Genomic DNA, 22,396 nt, shown 5'->3' with positions numbered 1-22,396 from the left:
CTTGTGGAGGAATCAAAGAAGGAAGGGAGAACAGCAGAGAGGTAGGGACGTCTTGTTTTACATATTTCACCTTAGATATGGAACTTCAGGCAGATACTTATTGTATTTTACATTCCAAAGATCAATGATCCTAACATCTCTGTGATGGCTTTTAGAGCATTTACACAAACCCATGTCTATGAGAAGCAAGCGGTCCTAAAAGAAAAGGACAAATCCAGCATCCAGTGCCTTGAGTGCTATGACCGAAATGTATATATAGGTACCAAAGATGCCACAGTCCAGCATCTCATTTTGCCCAGTTTTGCAAATGGAGACCTGAGTCCAGACCATAGCAAAAACAGAGAAGGTAGGGCAAGAAAACTAGGGTCAAGCAACCAAATAGCCCAACTGAGGGCAGTCCCACTTTTCAACCATCTGCTGGTCCTGTGGGACCGGAGCGTTACTGCCCTCAACATGTTCTCCTTAGAGCCTGTACCTACTCTGAAGAAGATCCAGCACGTGTCTTTGTTTGAGGTGTGCGACTCATTGCCCTCAGCCCAGGCCACATGTGTGGAGATGGTGACCTCATCCAGCCGAAGAAAGGTGATCCGAATTCACTTGGTGGGAGTGGACAGGTGGGATGTTGTAAAAGAGATCCCTTGTTTCCAGGACCCTTTGGCCTTGGCAGTAGATGGCTCAATTCTATGTGTAGCTACCAGCGACAGGTATCTCCTCTGTGATACTAAGTCTGGGAGCAGCGAGGACCTTTTCCCTCACAATCACAGCAGGCAGCGCGTCATTGTTACATCAGTGGGACGAGGGGAATTCCTCCTGAACGGGCCCGAATCTTTGGGTAAGAGCTGCCAAAATGTTTATGGTACATGTTGTTCTGCAGGCTGTCAAGCACAGACGTCGCCATGTGTCATTATATGGTTCTTTTCCAAAGCTGCTATACAGTTAATCGCCTCATATCACTCCCCCCATATATCTATCAAGCCAGAGGATATTTGTTTTGTCAAGATATAATTTCCAATCCTCATCCCTCAGGCATGTTTGTGATGAAGACAGGGATATGCCAGCGCCCTCCCCTGCAGTGGCCTCAGGAGGTGCTGGCAGCCGGAGTATGTTTCCCTTACGTTCTAACCCTACAGCCCCAAGTGCTGTCTGTCTACAGCATGGTAGATCAGCAGCGCAAACAGACTGTGAGTCTCAGCGGAGCTAGGGGTTTGCACTCCACGTCAGGTAAACCATGCAACATCAAATCATCGCCTAACCATTGCAGATTGCAGACTAAAACGCTGTCAAATTGTGGTTTTGTACAGGAAAAGCTGTAGCTGTGTCTGCCCCAGTTTGCACTGATTCGGTCAATCATTGTTGAATCGACAGTTCGTACACACTGAGTATATCTGAAAACTAGTAACCAAATCTCCCCTCAGATGGCGTGTTAGTGTTTACAGAGAGAGACATTTTCAGCCTGCGCCTTGTGCCAATCGAAGATCAGATCCAGGCACTAGTGAGGAATGAGAGGGTCGAGGAGGCCTTATTGCTGCTTGATGCTGTACAAGGCCATCGTCCACTTGACTCATACAAGGTCAAATGCACTTTAAAACACATTATTCCCTCCTTTGAGACTAGGTTTCTAACAAATGTGTTCTTCTCAAAAAATAAAAAATCTAAGGATAATGAAATTACACTTTTATTTGTTCTACTTTTTTTCGTTAGCCTACTTGTGTGCATTGGACTTGTATATACATTATATTTCCTCAAAATAAACTATACACAATTAGCAGGAACAAATGTTACAAGATTGGTCTACAACCATGCGACCATGCTCTAAACTCAAGTCAAAATGCAAATGCATGTATGCCAACATTAGTTTAGCGTGTTGACATGCTAACGTTTGGTAATTAGCACTTAACGCAAAGTAACACTGCAACGGTTGGAAAAATTTACCTTTACAGCTATCTGTTCATAAATGATTAGTTTTGACTTTGTAGTATCACTTTGATAGGAACTAAGCCACAATGGAGAACAAATTAGCAAGCTAAACTTTTCTTGCTAACAGCTAACCAGTCTAGGCTATAGTTTAAATGGTCAAAACATACCATTTCTTTCAACAAACATACTTTTCTTTCGGAGGAATATTTATTCTTTTAAAAATCAAATTCAGGTTTAACATATTTATTGCAGATGGTGTCTGAGGTTTAGTGTAATATGTGCATCATCACAATTTACAGCATGTCAGAATGAACATGCTTTTGATATTGTCTTTGGTGTAGACGGGCCTTAGTCTTCCTCATAATATGTCTTATTTTGAATATCTTGAAGTGAAACATGTCTCCCTCGAGATTTATGCAAAGTCAAACAGTCTTCTGCCTCAATAATTTCAGCTCACATATTGGTGCTATAGAGATGCTCATGCAAAGTCTGCCTGGCTTGAACAGAGCTATATATTTCTTTTTCACCAGCAGGAGCTGCAGAAGGCCATCACTTGCCTGGCTGGATTTGTTCATTTTTACCAGCAGGGTTTTTCCCAAGCCAGAGATCTATTCATGTGAGAGTAAAAACCCTTTCCACAACACTTAAAATTCTAAACACGCTACAATGGCCTAAATCACAGCAAATGGTGCAGTAAAATGAGAATTATTTTTAATAGTGAGACGAGACCAATCTGCTGAATTCAATGCTAAACGTATTACAAATCCATTCTCGTTGTTTCCCACTTGAACAGCAAAGGTGAGCTGGACCCCAGAGAAATCATCCACCTCTACCCCGTGACAAAGCCGAGTCTTAGCGACGACTTTAAATCCCATCTGAATCAGGAGAACAAGTGCAGGGATCTCCAGGTGCTCTGGCAAGAGGACAAAAACACAGTGCATCATTACCTGGCTTTCCTTGGAGATTTTCTCAGAGCAGTAAGGGGGACGGAGCAAGGCCTGAGGTGCATTGAGGAGGTGGACTGCGCCCTCCTGAGGCTGTACGTAGAACTGGGAGACAATGAAAATCTGCAGCAGCTTGTGGCTTTTCCCAATGACTGCAGGCTGGACCAGTGTGTTCCTGTTTTGGAGCAACATAACAGGTTAAAATGAATTATTTGTTAAATAGTTGATATGTAATCACACTTACTTATGACACAAGTAATTGTATTGTTTTCTAGTTGAACGACAAAATATTAATAGAAGAAAAGTTTTCAATTCAACATTTGAAACTTTTTTGCTATGGACCTGATTAAGCTGTTATATCTTGCTCTTTATATCTTTCAGATTTTTTGCATTAGGTTCCTTCTATCAAAGCCATGGAAATCAAATTGATGCAATTAAGGTACCTCAAGTCCACAGATTTGATATATAAACTTTATGTGTAAAAGTAGCATGTTGGAGCATGTGGTTTTCTTTCAGACTTGGGTGAAGATTGCAGATGGTCTCTGCAAAGACTCCTCCTGCTCAGATGTCTACGAACACATAGTGTGGACTCTCAGTCAACTGCAGGACAGAGATGCTGTGTGGAAGTTTGCAGACTGGACATTGCAAAGAAACCAAAAGGTTATTTTATTTTTCATTTGTCATGCTTTCAACCTAACTGGAGAGGGCAGAGTTGCACAATACAACCAGGCTATGTGTTACAGATATAAACACACAGCAAAATGCCACCCACTTTATTAACTAAATTGCTTCGCTTAGAAGGCAATTATTGGTAATTAAATGTCCAATAACAGTTATCCCTTCATTTGAAAAAAAAGATAGGTGTGCAGATTTTCAGCAAGCGTCCACCAGATGCTCAATTTGAGACACAAGATGTCCTTACTTTCTTGGAGAAGTACCCACTGGCATTGCTTTTGTATCTGGAGTTCTTAATCCAAGATTTGAACAGTGAGGTGGGTACGGCAGCAGATACATAACCTAATAGCCTGAATCCTTTATTAAATGCACTGACACAAAATTGGTGTAATCTGCCTTAGGAGGAGAGACATCATGACAGTCTGGCCCTGGCATATGTTACTCAGACGCTGCGAGAGGAAGAGGAAACAGATTTGAGCGAAACCAGAGGGAAGCTGCAGCAGCTGCTATGGGAATCTAGATTTTTTGACGTCTCCACTGTGTATGGTGGGTGGAAGCCTTAGAAAATTAATCATTGGTGATTTTTACAAAATGATCAAAGGATTATTTGTGTTAAGGGAATTTGCGTTTTCTAGAACAGAATTGGTAGAAACGGAAGTATGTTTTAATGAGTGTATACTTTTTGTTTTTTACTATCTAAGAATGAGCCTTCATGCCATCATGTTGCACTGACATGTTTCTACAGTAGCACGGAACGGACTAACTTATCAGCATTACACGTTTTAATGTATAGTGGGTGGAAATGCAGCTTCACCTCATTATTTGATATTGTATAAAGTCTTGAGGCGGTGGTGGATGATGCCATCTTTAGCAACTTGCTTCTTGTCCTCGAAGGCCACAGTATCTTCTGTTAATTATTCGAAAGGGAGGAGTAGCAGCGGAGCGTTGCAGTCAAGATTTTTACCACTAGTTGCCGCCAAAATACACCTTTGCTACACACTACACCTTTAAAGGTGGAGTCAGCAATTCTGGAGAATGCTTGACCACTGTTTACAGAGGCTGTGTATTAAAACTTTTTTCTTTCAGTGCACACAGTGTGTACAGATAGCAGATCGTTAAGAGATATTCACCGATTTTGACATATAGGATTTTGACAAAAAGCGTTGTCCAAAATCACTGTCTTTTTTTATTCTCCTTACAGAGGGAGTCAAGTCAACACACCTGCACATAGAGAAAGCGATTCTCCTTGGCAGGGCTGGTGAACACTCTCAGGCACTGCAGGTGCTTGTTCACCAGGAGCGAGACCTCAAGGTTGCAGAGGCCTACTGCTGCAGAGCAGCACAGGGCCGGGACTCGCAGTTCAGGCAGACCCTGCTGCTCACCTTGCTCCAAATCTACCTGAGCTCCGAGGATCTCACCAGTGCTGCAGTGGATCTGCTCAACAACGACCCTCAGGTATTTGCATCAAAGAAGGTCATCCAGCTCCTGCCCAATTCCTGGTCTGTTCAACTAGTCTCCCAGTTCTTAGTTGGATCCCTCAGAGAGGCTTTCCACCAGAAGCGGATGGCAATGCTGCAAAATGCTCTGAGCCAGTCAGAGCTCATGCGGCACAAGGTAATTTGGGTAAGTTTAACGAGATATTTCACTTTTTTTTTAACTCCAGTAAACATTCTTGTTTGTCTTATTTTTCTGAACCCAGTTGCCCTTTCACTCTCTCCTCAGATGCAGGCGTCAAAAACTATGTGCAGACTGGACAGGGGGCAGAAGTGTAAGGTTTGTCAGAGAGACCTTGAAGAGTCACAGTTTGCCCGTAACCTCACTGGTGAGCTAATGCACATAAGCTGCACTGGTTCTTCACCATCATAAAGGTTGTTTTCTTTGCAAATATCTAACTAGAGTATTACTTCTTAATCCTATCATGATTGTGTCTGCTCGCTACATGATTCTCTTTCTAGATTTGACTTGCATCAATAGGCACACTCTGTAAAGGGACTCAATTTGTTTACCTTGAACCAGACACTTTCCCTTATTGGAAAAAAAGGAAAAATACATTGTGTAAATAACCGGTTTCAAAGTGCAAAAGTGCAAGCAGTGCATTTTTAAATTGCGGCATGTCTGAGCCATTTCCTACAGACACTGTGTACAGCAAAAGCTATAAAATGAATTGTGGAGGACATATATTCACTGATTGGACAGTGGTGTTTTACATAGAAACCACCTGTGGTCAACCTGATGACCGGAGGGAATCTAACCATCCTCTATTGCTGTATATAAGCATCCCCACCGACATGGTTTCCAATGGCTGTGTATATTTGTCTGCATAGGGCTGGAAATAGAAAACAGAGAGGCTGAATGGGAGAGACTTTTTTCATTCCGCTCGTGCATTAATATACATTTATGACCCTACCCAAAAAATAAAAATCACACATTACAGGTTTAAAAATAAAAAGCAAACAGGTCGAGGAAGTTCAGAGTTTGTTGTCATTTCTGTTAATTTTACGAGCGACCAAATGACAGGTCTGTGCTGTGTATGGAACATGAAATCAGAGGCCATTTTTACCAACATCATAACTATATCATTAGGGGACATGATATACCAAATAATAACACACACACTCCAGTGTGTCCACATGCACAGTATGGAAATCTTGTAAATAAACTTAAACACATATCATTAAGTTAGATGACACTCCAGATGTATTTGTATGTTTTTGTTGCAATTTAGTCATTAAGGCTAACCATAGCTGAATATTTCTTTATCCTGATGCCTTTTGGGACAGGAGTGAAGGAGACGCCCTAGGGGAGCTGGAAAAGTAACTTGTGCACTTGGCTGGACTGTGCGTACATTTTTGGCACGGGTTTGTGACTAATTGCATTGTAGATAAATGGTGAACAATGAGCGTGTTGGAAGGAGTGATCTGTTTGTGATGCCCTTGCCAAGATAACTTCTGTTCCTCTCTAATAATGATATTTTTTTGGGGAGTGTTTCATTGTTCTCACCAAGGAGAGTGTGTGTTCATTTCATGTTTCATATAGTGTGGGTGTTTTGAAGCCCTTTGAGAGTGTAACTTGGATTAAGGGCTGCAAGAATACACTTAGCTTAAGCTTCGACTTGAATGTTTCACTCTGAGTTTGTAAATGTCACACATCAACATCTGACAGAAAACCCAATAAAACCATATTCCCAGTTTTTCCCTTTCACTTGTTTTTAGGAAAATAGCCTTTTCCACTTCTCCATATCACCGCATTGTAAATTCAAACATTGGCATTTCATTTTGAATCTGCTGTTCATTGCAATCACTCTAAGACCAACAGCAGAAAGGCATCAGTGTGGAGAAAAACAAAAGCATCAACCTCTGTCCTGCTTGCTTTGAGATGTGAAGGAGCCTCCCACAGTTTATATGGACTGACTGTTAGGGCTGCTGCTCTGTGACTGGCCGAGCTTTGGGCCGTGCCTCGTGACCAGTGACCACTGGGTGGACCTGAGGACGGCCTTATGTCCACTCCTCCTTCCTTTCACGGACATGTTCTAGGAGCATTTAATGTTATTTTGAACACCTGTGGTTAAGTTGTGCCTCGAAAATCTGTCTCTCATCTTTGATGGTGACCAACAGCTATAAGTAACTAGAATGTAAAAATATAAAGAAGTACAAGTACAAGTACACCTTCTTCTAACCCAATTTAGAGTCCAGAAAGCCTGTTTGTTGCATTTGGATGCTTTTGGATGGATTAAGATCCCCCTCTCATTGTATGTGACAAGTTGATATTTGTAGTTCCTGTTGATGTGAGAGTATTGCACTTGCAATCTGGAGATCTGTGTGTGAGTAGGCGGGGGCTCTTGATCACTGCAGGGTGCTGGCCAGATGGACATTTTACACATGAGGGAGTAGATTGGATGAAAAAAGGAACAGTTATGGAGGAATGGTCTTGTATCCAGACATTGGTCTCCCATTATAAATATCCGTGCAGCCACAGACTGAAGGCAAGGAGGGAAAACAAGAACATTTCCTTCTTGTGCTTTTCTAAATTTAAGAATAAATGTCGGCTGTCTGGACTGCAGGATGCAATTGTTTACATGTTAACATAGCTTTATCTTGTATGGACTAGGAAGAGAGATATTATGACATGCGTTGGAGGTTTTGCGCTTCAGTTATAGGAAAAGGACAACAAATCCTCTTGAACTTGTTTTATCAGTATGATCTTTCATGACTTTAGCTGTTTTTATATGATAATTGCTTATAACTGTGATTTTGAACTTGTCATATGTTTCATGATTCTGATACAGAACATGATCCAGTACTTGTGTTTTGGCTCTTAACTGTAAAACATGGATAGATACAGTAGAATGGTTTCTAAATTGTATATGCTCTATGTATATATCTGTGATGGGGCCCTCCTAAATCCCAAATTATCCCCTAATAATTTTTGGATTTGTTTTCAGGAGTTTTATATTTTGTTTATATGGTAGGTAAATTGACCTCTCTAGACCCTCATTAAAATCATGGTAAAGAATTACATACTATAAAATGATTTGTAAGTAGAGTATTTTTTGGCAATCAAATATCCCATGTAACATATAAGGGGTGAACTATTCACTTATTTGATGTAATAATTGTGCTTTATGTTCATGTCACTAAGGTGACAGAAATAAAGAAAAGACAATAAAAATACATTATGTTTTTCTAATATTTAACATCTGTGAGTCACTTCTTTGTTTGATATTGATTTAATATTTTATAAAACATGAAGATGTACTGTATATTCCACACTTTGGTACAAACTTCAAAAAGACTTAAGTAAATGGAATGAAATGGATTATGGAAATTGTAGAAGGTACCTCACAAAATAAAACCTATGGGTAAAATGAATACACAATGCTTCTCTGTGCATCATGTATCACATTTATAGTCAAAGCCACAAATGACTGTATCATTGTCCCTTATGACGCATTTTTCAGTCCCTTAGTGGTTGCAATGGAGACAAGGAGAATCCAAATTTGCAACCCTTTTGGTGGCAATAATGGTAAGGTAGCAGAAAACCTAAACGATTGAACTTTAAATCCTGCTTTCCCAGCAAAACTAATTCTATAGATATAGCAGAACGAGTATGGGAATAAATAGCTGAAGAGGATGATCAAAACATATCTTTTTTTAACTCCAAAGGCAACACTCTCATTTTCATGGCGTGCTACCTTGTGGTTTGGCAGAATGCCACTGGGAGAAATGTGTAGGGTGGCCCACTGGAGACACAGAGGGCAGAGACAGTGACCACAGACACCCACCCTGCCCTGCTGCACGGAACCATGGGTTATATACATCATGCTGTATGGAGCACAGAGTCAAGCCATGTCTGCAGGGCTTATATTGTTCACTGTTTACCTCTTTCAGTACTCAAACCTGTTTTCTTGACTGGAAATTTTGAGGAAGATATATGATATTTTTTATTTTGTACATAACTGCCTCTGCCAGAATAATTATCCCTATTACAAATTAGGGTGAAGTGCTTAGGGACTCTAAAATTATCTAAGGAAGAGGTGGTCAGGAAAAGTCTAATTTTTATAATTTATAATTTGAACTCCCACACTTTATGGTCCATTCTTCCACAGTTAAATGAACAAACAACCTTATTTCTTGATCATTATTTCTCTCATTAAACATATTTGTAGCAGTTAGCAGTATGCAACAGGTGTCATACCTTTTTTTAGAGAAAAATATAGTGTTAGATAAGAAGGTCCATGACACTCATGTCTGTACAGAAAATGTGAAGCTACTGGCTGGCTAACTTAACTTAGTATTAAGACTGTAGAAATGAAACACAGCTAGCCTAGTTCTGTTTAAAGGTTTTAATCCACCTTCAAGCAAAAACATCAAAATAGTCATTATAAAAATTGTATAGATCATGATTGGCGTTGATCTTCTCATCCAATGCTAACTCTAGGCAAGACAGCGAATAAGCATATTTATCAATATGTCAACCTTTTCTTTTTTTAAACAGGATCCAGTGATAATACCTCTGCCTTCTACAGGAGAGCAACCTTGAGATGCGGTCTTGGTTAGCAGTATCACACAAAGTTAGTGTAGCGTTAGATTTGGAAGTTCTGAAAAGCCTAAGAGATTTTTCGGATTGAGATTAAAAATTTAAAAAAAGGTTCAGCCCCCCTAACCCACCCCAATCATTTTCATACAGTCCCTTAGGTGAATCTCAGAGCTCCCATTTCCACAATAAACTTGTCAGAAATATCCCCTACATATCAAGCACTACTTTCTCCAACTTGAAGTCACCATAAATAGATATGTTCCTAAATAAATTAAGTGGCATTCGCTTAATTTTAGATAAAGCATGAGAGTTCCTTTTCAGAAAGATTAAGGATTTTTGGCAGCCAGATGTGTTTTCACTGCTCATTCTTAATGAGTATATTTCAGGTACGAGAGTAAAGTACCCAGCCAAAGGCCAAAAGAAAAACACGGGTGGACGACCACAGCTAGACCTTTGGTTGTCCACTTCCGTTTAATTTTTTTAAAATCTGGTGGCAGGTCCAGCACCTTTCATATCTAGACCATTTGGGTTTCTCGAAATAGGAAAAATCTAGAACCGCTGACAGATCTAAAAGTTGGGGTTGTACCTGCAATCTTGGTCTAATTGCTGCTAGTCTATCTAGCAACAACTATTTACCAAATTCAAAACAGTTTTGAATTGCACAACACGCCAGAAAACAAATAAGATGGTGTCACCTTTATACAGCTCAGTGTAAACCCATAAGTCAGTTCATCTTATTTACAAGCACATTTCTATTTCGATATCTAAATTGCTACTATTGTAAATCTTAATCAGAGCATCCAGTTAGTGACAAGGCTATTTAACAAGCTGATGAATATACCACAAAAAAGGCATTATGATCCGTACCGTGTGAAAGGAACATAATTAAAGCTTTGACAACAACAGGGACGTGCGCTCTGCACCATAGGGTCCCTGACAGCTTTTTGAGCTTCATCTGCAAATATTGTGCCTCATGTGGTGTTTGACACTGATTAAAGAGCACTGTACCCTGGGAAAGTTGAGAATGTGGGACTGTGCATAATTAGACATTTAGCACCAATGCTCACCACAGATGAACACACCCTTTCCCACAACAGATAGGCCAGGGAGTTAAAAATGTCCCAGCGCCCCCTGATATGAACCGCTGGAGTCAAAACGCCCTCCCTCTGCTATCTAGGACTGAACTTACTGTCACCCACACAATAATGGCCTATGGGCAAAACCAATACTGACCCCAAAAGGCCTCTTTCAATCTTTGAGATGAAATCCCTGCAATAGGAATCTCAAGTTATCTGTATTTTAGAGAAGAAATTGTAATCATAAACTTGTATATAGCAATCAAAGCTCCAGTCAGAGTTTGGACAAATTAGAGGTACATCGTGTTTTAGCATAGAATAACATTTCTATTTCTACTGATCGAACATCTCTGGACACATTGTACGAAGGATATTTCCAGGCTCTCGTGAACTTTTAAAAACCACTAAACCAAGGAGAATAAAACGATTCTCAGCTGACGTGAAGCTGCATGAAATCTCTGCACTTTGTGGTTTCATGCACCGACACATACCCATACTTGAGGTTATTTCAGGAGTGCCCGAGCATCACTTTGCATCTAAAAAAAAAATTTAAAGAACGACTTCCCAAAAAGTACAAGATGTTCTCTTGCCAAAAAGTACACAGGAAAAGCTAATATTTAAAAATGAATGATAAGTAATGATAAGTGTGTCATACTTTTCTTGATTTCTACTCATTTTAGCTGCTAACTTGGTCAAAAGTGTGTATCGACAAAGTAATTTGGTCCAGTAAATAAGTGCATTTACTAAAGTACTTGAAGGGGAACTCCAAACATTTTACACATCAACGCCTTTTTACAGGTCATAGGGAGAACTATTTAATATGTCAAATTAAAAGTTGTTTAAAGCCTTTTGTGGTTTCAGATGGAGAAGCGGTAAGTCTAATAAATTGCTTTGGTGATGCCACATGAATGGTTCCTGTAGACTTGAGGTCGACCAATACTGGTTCTAAAGGCCAATATTAATATATAAAAATGACCGTCTAGAGCAGGGTAAAGCCGAAAGTTGATTACTGGCCAATATAAACCATGCCTATTTTTTCAGCAGCTATGTTCAGTCTAATGCATTGATAAGGCCATACTAGGATCAACAACCTTATCATGCTCATAAATATTATATAGCACTATTCTATGGAGCCTCCATGCAAAATGTTGAAGTACTTTGCGCAGCCATCAAATAGTCTGACACTAAAATCCCCTGTCGTCAATGGATTTAATGTTACTTTATAGTTTTACCCCACTTCATTAAAAAGGGATATCATGTACTTTTACTCCACATTTATGTTACAGCTATTGTAAAAAAGTTTACCCTAAAAAATATATACTGTATGATGAGTTTATGTAAAACATTGTTTTTTTGTATGAAGAACTAGTACTTTTACTTTTTATACATCATAATAATAATCATCATAATATGTATGTTTTGGACCCAGAACTTTTACTTCAGAGTATTTTTACAGCATTGTGCTGTTAATTTTACTTACACAAAATAATACAGTACTTATTTCGCAGCTGTTGGGTCCTTCCTGCCTCTTAGACTGTCTGTGATGTATGATTTGGTGAATGATGTGTTTAGTCAGCTTTCAGCATTATGATCAAACCATGTGGGTCCAAATACAGCAGTAAATCAGAGACCAGGCTTCATTGTGGTGACAGCATAGTGATTCACAGCGGCCTAAATAAAGCTCTCGAGCTTTCCATTGTCTAAACACCAAAACCAACCTAAGGCTCTATAACATAACGTTGTGTATGCTTAACATGTTGCTTAATTAAGAGGCAAAACCATGGCAACAGCTTCTATTATATGTATGAGTAAACCAGAGTAAAGAAGTCTTTGATCCTATAAAAAAAACTTGGGGGAAGTATATTGTGTTTTCCAATCCTGAGGCACCAGATGCATTGAAAATAACCCTATCCTTAAAGGCCTACTTCACCGGTTTGAATATGAAGGTGTATTGAATTCTGAGATCCTATGTAGTATAAATGTGCAAAACAAAATAAAATCGGTTCATCCTAGCCTGAGAAAAGGCAGAAAGAGTGTTTTTTTAACCCTATATTTCTCTTTCTCGTGACATCACAGAAAGAGAAATATAGGGTTAAAAAAACTTACTTTGTAAATATTACTGTGATGTCACAGTAAAAGACATCACAGTAATATTTACAAAGTAAGTTTTTTTTAACCCTATATTTCTCTTTCTGTGATGTCACGAGAAAGAGAAATATAGGGTTAAAAAAACACTCTTTCTGCCTTTTCTCAGGCTAGGATGAACCGATTTTAAAAAAAATTGCACATTTATACTACATAGGATCTCAGAATTCAATACACCTTCATATTCAAACCGGTGAAGTAGGCCTTTAAGTTCACCATTTCAGCAGGATGACCACGTATTTATTTATTTGGTTATTGATGCTTGCATAAGACCAAACTTGAATTGTGTTTCAATGGAGGTTATATCATTCACACATATTATTTCAACCAAACTATTTAAGAAAATAAAATAAAAAATTCACAGAAATCATTAAAGAAATATTTCACATCCAAGTGAAAGGCTTCAGATGCATAGATAAACTGTTTTTTTTTAAATATCTGGGATGGTTGTGGTCTTTTATGAAAAAAGCTGAAAAATACCCTCAAGCTGTCTGCTTGAAAGAAAACTTGTGTTTGTGCACCTCTGTGTGACTGCACATACCAGTCTTTTTTTCTTTTCTTATCCCAAGGTGATTACTGACATTTACAGTTTATTGCAGCTTTTCATCACTGAGCAGAAAGTTTAAATCGTCTGGAGGAGCTGCACCTCTGCTCTCTGTGCAGACTTGAGAAGAGAACTGATTTCTACAAACTGAGGCTTATTCTAAGCTGTCTGTTGGCAGCTGATGTCAAACTGGGACAGACTGACAGACTGGAGCGACTGGGCTCCTCAGCTTATAATGTCAGGTTTTGGCACATTTCCGACCTTTAATTTGGAGAGGGTGTTTCACAGTCACAAAACCTTAAAGACATAATGGCGAGCGAAAGTATAGCTTACAGTAGCTGCGTGTATACAGGAGTGGAATATAATTTGCTTAATTTCAATGAAGCAAACCACTTGTCTGTGAGGTATGGATGGGACCTAATGCTACAATCAACAGAGGGGCTTCACACTGTGTGTATAAAGTGAAAGTGAAGAGCTGAAATAAGAGTTCAAACATGAAACTAATCTCATTTAGGTTTTGAATATCAATCTTATCATCTGTGAGGATAAGAGTAAATTATGAAATTCAGTTAAAGACAGAGCAACAGGCCAGGATAAACCACTGTCATTAAAAATGGAATGTAAAACCATATCTGGAATCCCAATGGTCACATGAACTTTCTTGTTCAAAATATATTTAACATCCAATCATGAGATCTCATGTCATTATCTCATCATGTCATCTCTCTATTTGTGTCATTTCTATCCTTTTGTCTTACCTAGTGGGTGTCAAAAGTTCCATCTTTCATTATCAACTTTTTTTCCTAGGGCTTCATTTTGTTGTTGCAATAATTGAGATTGAAGTGATCTCAAAAAGATAAAAAGGAGATCTTACTCTATGCGGTTAAGAAAAAAAGACTATTCTGAGCAAAATATTTTTCCTCTGGGCAGCCTAGTGAAAAACCCCAATATTGAGGGATCTTTGTTGTAACCCAAATACATGTTTGTTAAGAATAACTAGAGTTAAACATTAGCGTGTTAGGATTATCAATGCAGTCATGCTGAAATTAGCATTTAGATTGTGCTTTTTAGCACCATTATATAATAATATACTAAATAACTACAAGTCATGAGAAAGTGGGTTTCATTATCTGTGGTTTTGGAATGAAACCATCAACATCTGACTCACCCGACTGCAGTTCCACTCAGCTCTGAGCATTTTAGCATCTACATCATGCTACTTTATGCTAATGGTTCACTCCCACAACTCGTATTGTTGTAGGCATAAAGTTGCAGACAGACAAAGTTAGCGAACATGGGGAACATAATGGAAACCAAAAACTGTTTCCTGAAAGGAGAGTTACTAATGGACTTTGTCTTGGCTAGAAACAAAAATGTTGAAACATACTAGTGACTACGTGTGTAAAAAGGCAGCTGATAGCTCTGCTATCACGTTTACCATATAAAATAGAGGTGTATTTATTTTCTGCACTGAGGCAATACACAACACTGCTACCCTCCTACCAAGAGATGCTTGTATAAATATGCCAAAGGCAACACTGCCTAGGCAACTTTAGACTGACCCTTTTTCCACAAGTCCTTATTTTAGTCAAAAATAAAAGCTTACCCCATCAACATGATTTAAAATCAGTATGGTTATGTAAAAACTGGTTTTAATAAAATAAAAGAATGGATGAATATGTAGGCCTATACTCTAAAACAAATAATTAGTGGAAATGGAAACAGAAGGCTTTGGATTTTTTTTTAAATAAAGTGGTTACAGCCTCCTGGAAATGTCTCAGTGAATGAGATGCAGTCAGCTGCTCAGTCTGTTCGTGAAAACTGTTTCCATCTGGGGGAAAAAGTTTGATCAAAATGTGCTGTCCCTTTATTAAACTTCCATTTGAGGAAGCCATTTAGACACTACTGCAGGAGTTTCCACCTGTCTGTCTGGCTCAGATGGGATTCAAGCAGCAGCCACAGCCACAGTTTAATTCAACCATGTGCTGGTGCAATCTGACCAGACCAATGTAAACACTGTAGCAGGAAAAGTGCACCAATATTAGTACTGTAATTCTCTCTTCCCTCACCACAGGACCTCAGACTTCCACATTTGGAGATTTTGTTTGAAATACAGAACTGTAAATAGCTGAGAAAAACACAAATTGGAAACTCTTCAAAGTCTTTATTATGAGCAGAATTAGCAGTTTGCCTTGTGCCTTCCAGACTTGACTGTCCAGTTCACCAGGGAGAAGGACGTACCTACAGGCTTCAGCCATATCCATTTGGAAAAATGGTATTTACAGTAGCTGCATTATCCAGGAAATAAGGAGATTTGGTACAGGAATTATGGAAGAGATTAACAGAGGCTCTATGACAGGAAAGAAGGTCAGAGACCCAAAATAGTCTTTAGGCCTGTCCTAGGAAGATCTTCCAGCAAGCTGTCATTGCAGTAAAACCTGTACAAGCTGTAATTGAGGGAGCAAGCTCTGGGAAGTGACATTATAATTATTATGTCAGGAGGAAGGGAAAGTTTTACATGTGGATGAGTCTGGTTAACAGGTCTGCAGCCGCGGTCACTTAAGGCAGCTGCAGTGCGCCGAAATTACAGAGCACAATGAGTCACAGTCTTTCTGTGTTAAAGACCACTCGGACGAGCCCTCACAGTAAAACATGCTCTCTCCACAGAGCAAACTGTTGCCTCATCAAAATAACAAGTTCTGTGTTCTGCTTTGCAACACCGGCCCCGCAGACCACCTAGAAGAATTTATTATTTTTGTCATTACGTGCTGATAAACTCAAAGAGAAATGAGAACACTAGAAGTTCACACACAGGAATAAACAGGCCACGCTCATATACGTATCAAGTCATTGTAACAAAATGATTCATCTGGACCCCCCAAGAAGCTACTCGGATTTTCATTTATAGAACTACATTTCCATAGTTTTCATCTCCGTAATGCAGCTTGCTTGATCCAGACAGGATTGAGCCCATCAGCGGCCTCAGCCTTTAACCTTTCCAAAACAAGAAAAAAGCCTTTTTGGTAACAAGTGCATGTAAATGTTAAAAGCTGGAGGATTACAAATGGGCATTTATTTTTTAGTACATCATGCTGAACACAGGAGTTGCGAGCTAAAAAAAGGGGGAGGTTTAACAGCCCATTTCATACAAATGCAGGCCTAATAGCTCCTTTGAAGATGTACTCAACCGTGACTTTTCTTCATGAAAAAGGTTGAATTCACGTGTAATTTCACAGCATCCTGCAGAACAGCATGTTATGTTAAATTTCTGAGTAAATGTCCACAATTTTAGCCCGTGAACTTTTTTACACTTTGACTTCAGTTTTGTTTGGTGACTGCCAGGGACAGTCTCAAATGACCTGTGGTGAGACATCTTTTATAATCATGGTTTCCTTTATGGTGGGTGCACAAAAGATACACGGAAGGCAAGAAATACCCGGGGCCCATGCTGTCAGACAGCTTCCCGTTTCCACATTCAAAGGGCCTCTTGGGGCTCTGCATAAACTCGCAAACTCCAGTGTTTTTGCATTCAGGATCCACCTTTTTGGCGTGTCTCTTCAAAATACCCTGCAAATATGAAGTCTGGTGACCTAAACCCTTTAAACAAACACAACGAGAAGCCAGCTACCGACACGCAGACCATATGGAATGAAACTTCACTTTGTGTGTATTTGTACCGATTTATTCTGGGATGTTCTTCTGTTTGTGGATTACCAATAACACACTCCAAAACATCTGCAGCGAGCCGCTCATCTGAATGATTGTGGGGAATGTTTGTTTTTCTTCATTTCTTCACATAGCGGGCCAATTGCATACTTTGGAAAACACATGAAATGTGTTACATTCTCGACCACATCTGAATTCAATTGATAACTGCAACTGCATAGTTTCTATTTCTATATAACTGAAGAGATAATGCTTCTGACTTTTTCAGTGGTTTGATTGATGTTTCAAGCTTACATTAGTAAAACCACATTTAAAAAAAATTTATTTTGCAAGTAAAAGTCTGCCATTACATTTTTATATAAACAAAAATATGTAAGTATTATCCGGGAAATGTACGGAAAGTATCAAAAGTTCTCATTATGAAGAACGGACCCTGTCAGTTTATTTCTATGTATACTAGTGATTACTGCGCAAATATTCCAGTATAAACAGCATTTGAATGTTGTAGCTTCACGCAGTATGACTATGTTTATAGTAGAGAGTGTAGACAGGATGATATGGTTTGTGTATATTATATAATGGGGAATGATTCTCATTCAGTCTCAATAAGGGCCACTGTTTCTGGCTCTGGTCAGACCATCAGCCCACACAGTGTCCATCAGCCAGAGAAACCAACCCTACAAACCAAGACTCGACCCCGGCATTGTTACGGACACACTGTACATTAAACTCTAGCTAACATCCTGTGGTTACGTCTTATTAAACAAACATCATCGTGTGCAAATATACGTGAACGGTGTGGCCAATAACTAACATTTTTCCTCCTGCACTTATTTGAGAGACAGACATGTCTGTGGACCAAATATAGCGAACAGACACAACACTTGTCTTGTCTCTCCACAACTCATTATATGGTGCAGAGCTATCTATCTCCTCCAGAGAGCAAGGCGACATTGTGTTGTATAAACATTGTTTCTTGGTTGTCACTTTGCATTTCAGACACAGAAGGTGCCGTTCCCCACCCCACACACACACAAACACACATTCCAACTGCAGTATAAGTCAAATATGATTATGACCTTGAAAAGTCAAATATAAATCCACTTCTGCTGTGATGCAGTTAACTCGGTCTATGGAGAGATGTGTGTCTTCACCTTCCTGTCTTTCACAAAGACTTCTTCACACACATTGACTCTTTCTTTTCCTCTTTTTCTTGCATTTGTTCTGAAACGGCTGACACTGCCTGCTACAGACATTGAAACCTGACATTTTCACAAGGCCTGGTGTTGCGGATTTGTCATTATCCTTAAATACAGGACTCCGCCACCTACACTTAAGCACCAAAAATCTCATTCAGTTGGTTTTATTTAGCTTTGATATCTTGAAATTATCCCACAAAAAGCAGATATGCCTGGCAGTCTGTCTTCTGCTCAGTTTTTTTTATTTTTATGTTTTTATACTTTGAGGCGATTTTGAACAAGGGAACATGACCCAGATAATAATGTAATGTTCTAATATAATGAATAACAATCATAGATTATTTTACCCTTGCTGGAGACGAGGTACAAAACAAAGATGAAAAAGTGAATACATGTGTTTTTCTGACCTTTTCACCTTTTCAGCACATTGTGTGGTGTGTTTTGCAGCACCCAATAAACTGTCTGGCAGAGCACTTCAACTTAAATTAGTTTCTGGCAGCCATGCAACTCTGAAACTCTGAATTCCACAAACCGGTAGCTGAGTCAGACCTTTTCCAGAAATAAACTTACAGCAAATTGAACTATGGAAACAGAAACAATCCAATCTCACGGTGGAGATTAAGCAGCACTCGGTTGACTGGCAAAAAGCAAGTTCCAACTTTCTGAAGTGTGTATGACAGCAGCTACATCATGAAGCAAAAATTCAACCACCTTATCAACGTAATCACATAGCAAACTGCATGTGTTTGAAAAAAAGATATGAGATGATATCATTTAACACAACCTCTTACATTTATATCAACTCACAAAAACAACTAATATATGATTTTACCGTTGTATTTTTGAAGCTTTCCAGATATTTAAATTGAAAACAACAACAAAAATTGTGTGGAAATGGTGTCATAAAAGCGTATATTAAAGACTGCGTTAAGGTGTTGTGTCGAAAGGGTTCGATCTAGTCGCCAACAAATCCATATATCGTTCTACCGTATATCGATGCATTGTTAAACCCTTAATGGCAACTCCCTACTTTGCGTGCTATCACATGGTTCACACCAACCATCTCTCTCTCTCTTCTATTCCCCCATTTATCTGCAATGCTGGGGTTTCCTCCTAGAAATAAGCCCTCGTCTCTCTGGCTACCACCACCATTTTCCAGTTACTTTTACGCTTCCGGTTACTCTTTGGGTCCATGTTTGTTTTCAGGACCCTATAATTTCCCCACCAATCACTCACATGGGCCCCCGTCATGTCTGCCATTCATAGAGTTTAAAGTAGCTCTTAGTGGTCCGTGGAGTTTATTGAAACATTAAATTTGTATCCCTGCCGTGATGGTGTATCTTTAGCCATTGCTTTACTCACATGCTCGGTCGGGTCCCCTTACATCAACTGCCAATTATGTTCTCCTCTTGGGTGTGGGTTGTGCATCGGTCGGCATGGCGAAGAAACCAGAAACATCAAATCCTGGCCAGCAGAGCGAACCAAAAACAGACAAAATGCAAAAACCTTTCAACCGAACACTGTTATCATTGTAGAGTACGAGCACAAACATTGCTAACATTGCCAGAAACACTGTCCAGCAGCACTCTCATAGGGAATCCAGTCAAATCTACCAGCTGTTGGCCTGAACAACAAGCAGGACCTCAGAGTGCCAGCTTATGTCCTCTACAGAAGGGTCAGACAAAGAAAATGTGCCCAGTCACAGATTCCCTTGCTTGCAATTATTTTTGTCTGCAGAGACTTTCTTCTCAACAGGTCCCAGTGGTGGAAGGAGTACTTGAATATTGTATCTATATAAAAGTAGCAATACCCCAGTGTAGAAATACTCTAAATAAAACTTCTGCATTGAACAATTTAAAAGTGCAATAGTATCATGATATACTGTATATAAAAAATACATAAAGTACCAACAGTAGAAGTACTCATTATACAGAATGAGCCATTTCAGAATAATATATACAGTATGTTCTATTCTTGGGCAATTATTATTGATGCTCAGTGTGATCAGAGTCACTTTAATGTTGCAGCTGGTAACTAATTGATGTACTGTTGGGAAGCTTTATCTTTGATAATAAAACATTTTTTGTAAGTTAATCATATTTTGTATCAATAATTGGAATCTAAAGATTAGCTGGTAACTGAGTAAGTGAAAAGTACAATATTTCCATCTCGAATGTAGTGTGTTAGAGGTTTAAAGTAGCATTTAAAAAACACTTTAGTAAAGTAAATGTGTAAATGTACTTATTTACTTTCACAACAAACTCAAAAGAACAAAATCTGAACTCAAAGTAAGACATTGTGCAGCTTTCATGAACTTCTCAGTGACTGGGTGTGTCAAGCTTATTTAATGTTATATCAAGTGACTTGAAATTAAAAGCATGTGTGTATTTAACAGTGAGGGTCCCTTGACATTATAAGAGCAAAGCGACGTCACCACCGTCTTTATTTTGAAGGCTGTTCACATAATTCCTAATGGTTATTACAATGACTCCTGCCGACCACATCAATCTGCTGCTGTTCTATAATGGCCTGAGCAGAGAGTGCTCTGCCATGCACTTTCAGAGCCCTCAATTCTTACACTTTAAGCACAAGGACACAGAGTCCGGTGCAAACGAGTGCAGTGCCGTGTTTAGAAAATAAAAAAAATATGCTGCGAGGTTATAAACAACATCTAAATTACACTTTTAATTTAAATTGTCCTCAAGCCAAAGTACACTCTGGTTGCAAAGTTCAGCATGAATGTTCCTGCCACTTTGCAGGCTCTCATGCTGTTGAAGGTTGTTTTTGCTTGTTTATGAATAAGGAGATGGCTCATTTTACCCACAACATTGGACTAGAAACCGAGGATCTCTTTTTCATTGGTAGCTTCAGAAAAACTTGAATAAACTGAGATTATCTGAACATATAAACATATGAAATCCTAACTCCAGCCTCTCTTGCTCTGTCATTTCATCTAAAACAGACTAAATCTGGAAACGCTGGGCACAAGCATAAAGAGATTTTAAAGCAGTGTAATAGATTTTAACACAGAATATCAAAACTGGCAACACAGGAAACACCATAGTGTTCCAGGACAACAGCAATTAAATCAAAACCTTTGCATACTTGTGAGTTATCGGGGAAAAACGATTTTGCTCTGTTGATCAAGCAAGACACCACATGTGCAATCAAAATGAGAAATATGACTTACATTTATGATGCTGGCACCAAAATGATCCTCCTCTTTCTTAAGGTGCACGTGCCACATGTATATAATGTGACATTTGTCTATGATCACACAGCCTAAGGTAGCCAGTCTGCACCTGTGCTGTGAACTGTCGCTCCTATCTTATTAGTAAAAGACAGAATTTCAAACATTTGGAAATGCAGGTCACAAATTAGATTAGATTTTATTTGACAGGAAGAGGAAAGTTAAACAATGCTTGCCAAACATGATTAAGTGCTATAAGCCACGGAAGGTAGCATTTTAGAAAATTGCAGATAATTTGGTCTAATTTAGAAAAAACGGGGGGTTCAAACAAGCTCCAAGTTGTACAATCTTTAATTATACCCCTTGTGAAAGACGCCTGTCACAGTCACGTGTTGTAAAAAAAAAAAAACCCCGCCTCATATAGAAACTTAGTGAAGCCCTCAATCAGGCAGAGGGCTTCGTCATCATCTTTTCTGCAAATATACTCATGTTGTCAGCAATATGTATATACATTATCAGAACACAGGGAGCATAATGGTAATTTGTCCTGGAAGATTTTGGGATGGGAGGGATATGGAGTATCCTACACATTGTTTATGGCTAGTTGTGCATTTGAGAACATGTGATTATTTGGGTGTATGCATTTCCTATGTGGCTGCACTAAAATTGAGAAATTACAGTCGGAGGAGCTCAAAGTAAGCAAGGCAAGGTGGAGGGTGAGAGTGAGGGTGAAGGAAGATAATAATGGAGGCTAGCGGTGATTGAGGAAATACAACATCATGACAGAAACTAACTCTAATTGTAGGAATGGGCCTGGACCCCCTGATGATGTATATGCAAAGAAGGGACCCAAAAATAACTGGTGACCACAGAGGCATGGCCCCTTCTTTGCAGCAGCAGCATCTCCCTCAACCAAGAGGTGCAGTGCCACAGTAAAACCTGCCCTCCGGTGTCCAAACATCAGCACTGCATATGAGGGGCTATCAGACACTGGGTTGCATTCA

At 39.2% G+C, this 22,396-nt stretch overlaps 1 protein-coding gene across 2 annotated transcripts; it reads left to right on the top strand.

Annotated features, from left to right (window-relative positions):
- Positions 1 to 144: 144 nt before the first annotated feature.
- LOC307262209 (transforming growth factor-beta receptor-associated protein 1) lies at positions 145 to 8,084 on the top strand (the record flags this gene model as incomplete). Of its 2 annotated transcripts, none has more annotated exons than XM_080043001.1 (11): positions 145 to 832; positions 1,027 to 1,221; positions 1,416 to 1,570; positions 2,451 to 2,533; positions 2,711 to 3,058; positions 3,243 to 3,300; positions 3,378 to 3,521; positions 3,719 to 3,853; positions 3,938 to 4,082; positions 4,738 to 5,150; positions 5,259 to 8,084. In XM_080043001.1, 11 exons carry the CDS (start codon positions 145 to 147, stop codon positions 5,400 to 5,402), a joined length of 2,508 nt encoding a protein of 835 aa, XP_079899127.1. In that variant the 3' UTR covers positions 5,403 to 8,084. The 2 variants fall into 2 exon arrangements, with proteins under 2 accessions (XP_079899127.1, XP_079899126.1); XM_080043000.1 differs by having other exon boundaries at positions 4,738 to 5,159.
- Between the last annotated feature and the right edge of the window lie 14,312 nt (positions 8,085 to 22,396).

This window comes from Ammodytes marinus (assembly GCF_949987685.1).
Source record: "Ammodytes marinus genome assembly, chromosome: 15".
Lineage (NCBI taxonomy): Eukaryota > Metazoa > Chordata > Actinopteri > Uranoscopiformes > Ammodytidae > Ammodytes > Ammodytes marinus.
The sequence above is the reverse complement of the archived record's forward strand: the minus strand, read 5'-3'. Positions and strand labels throughout refer to the sequence as shown.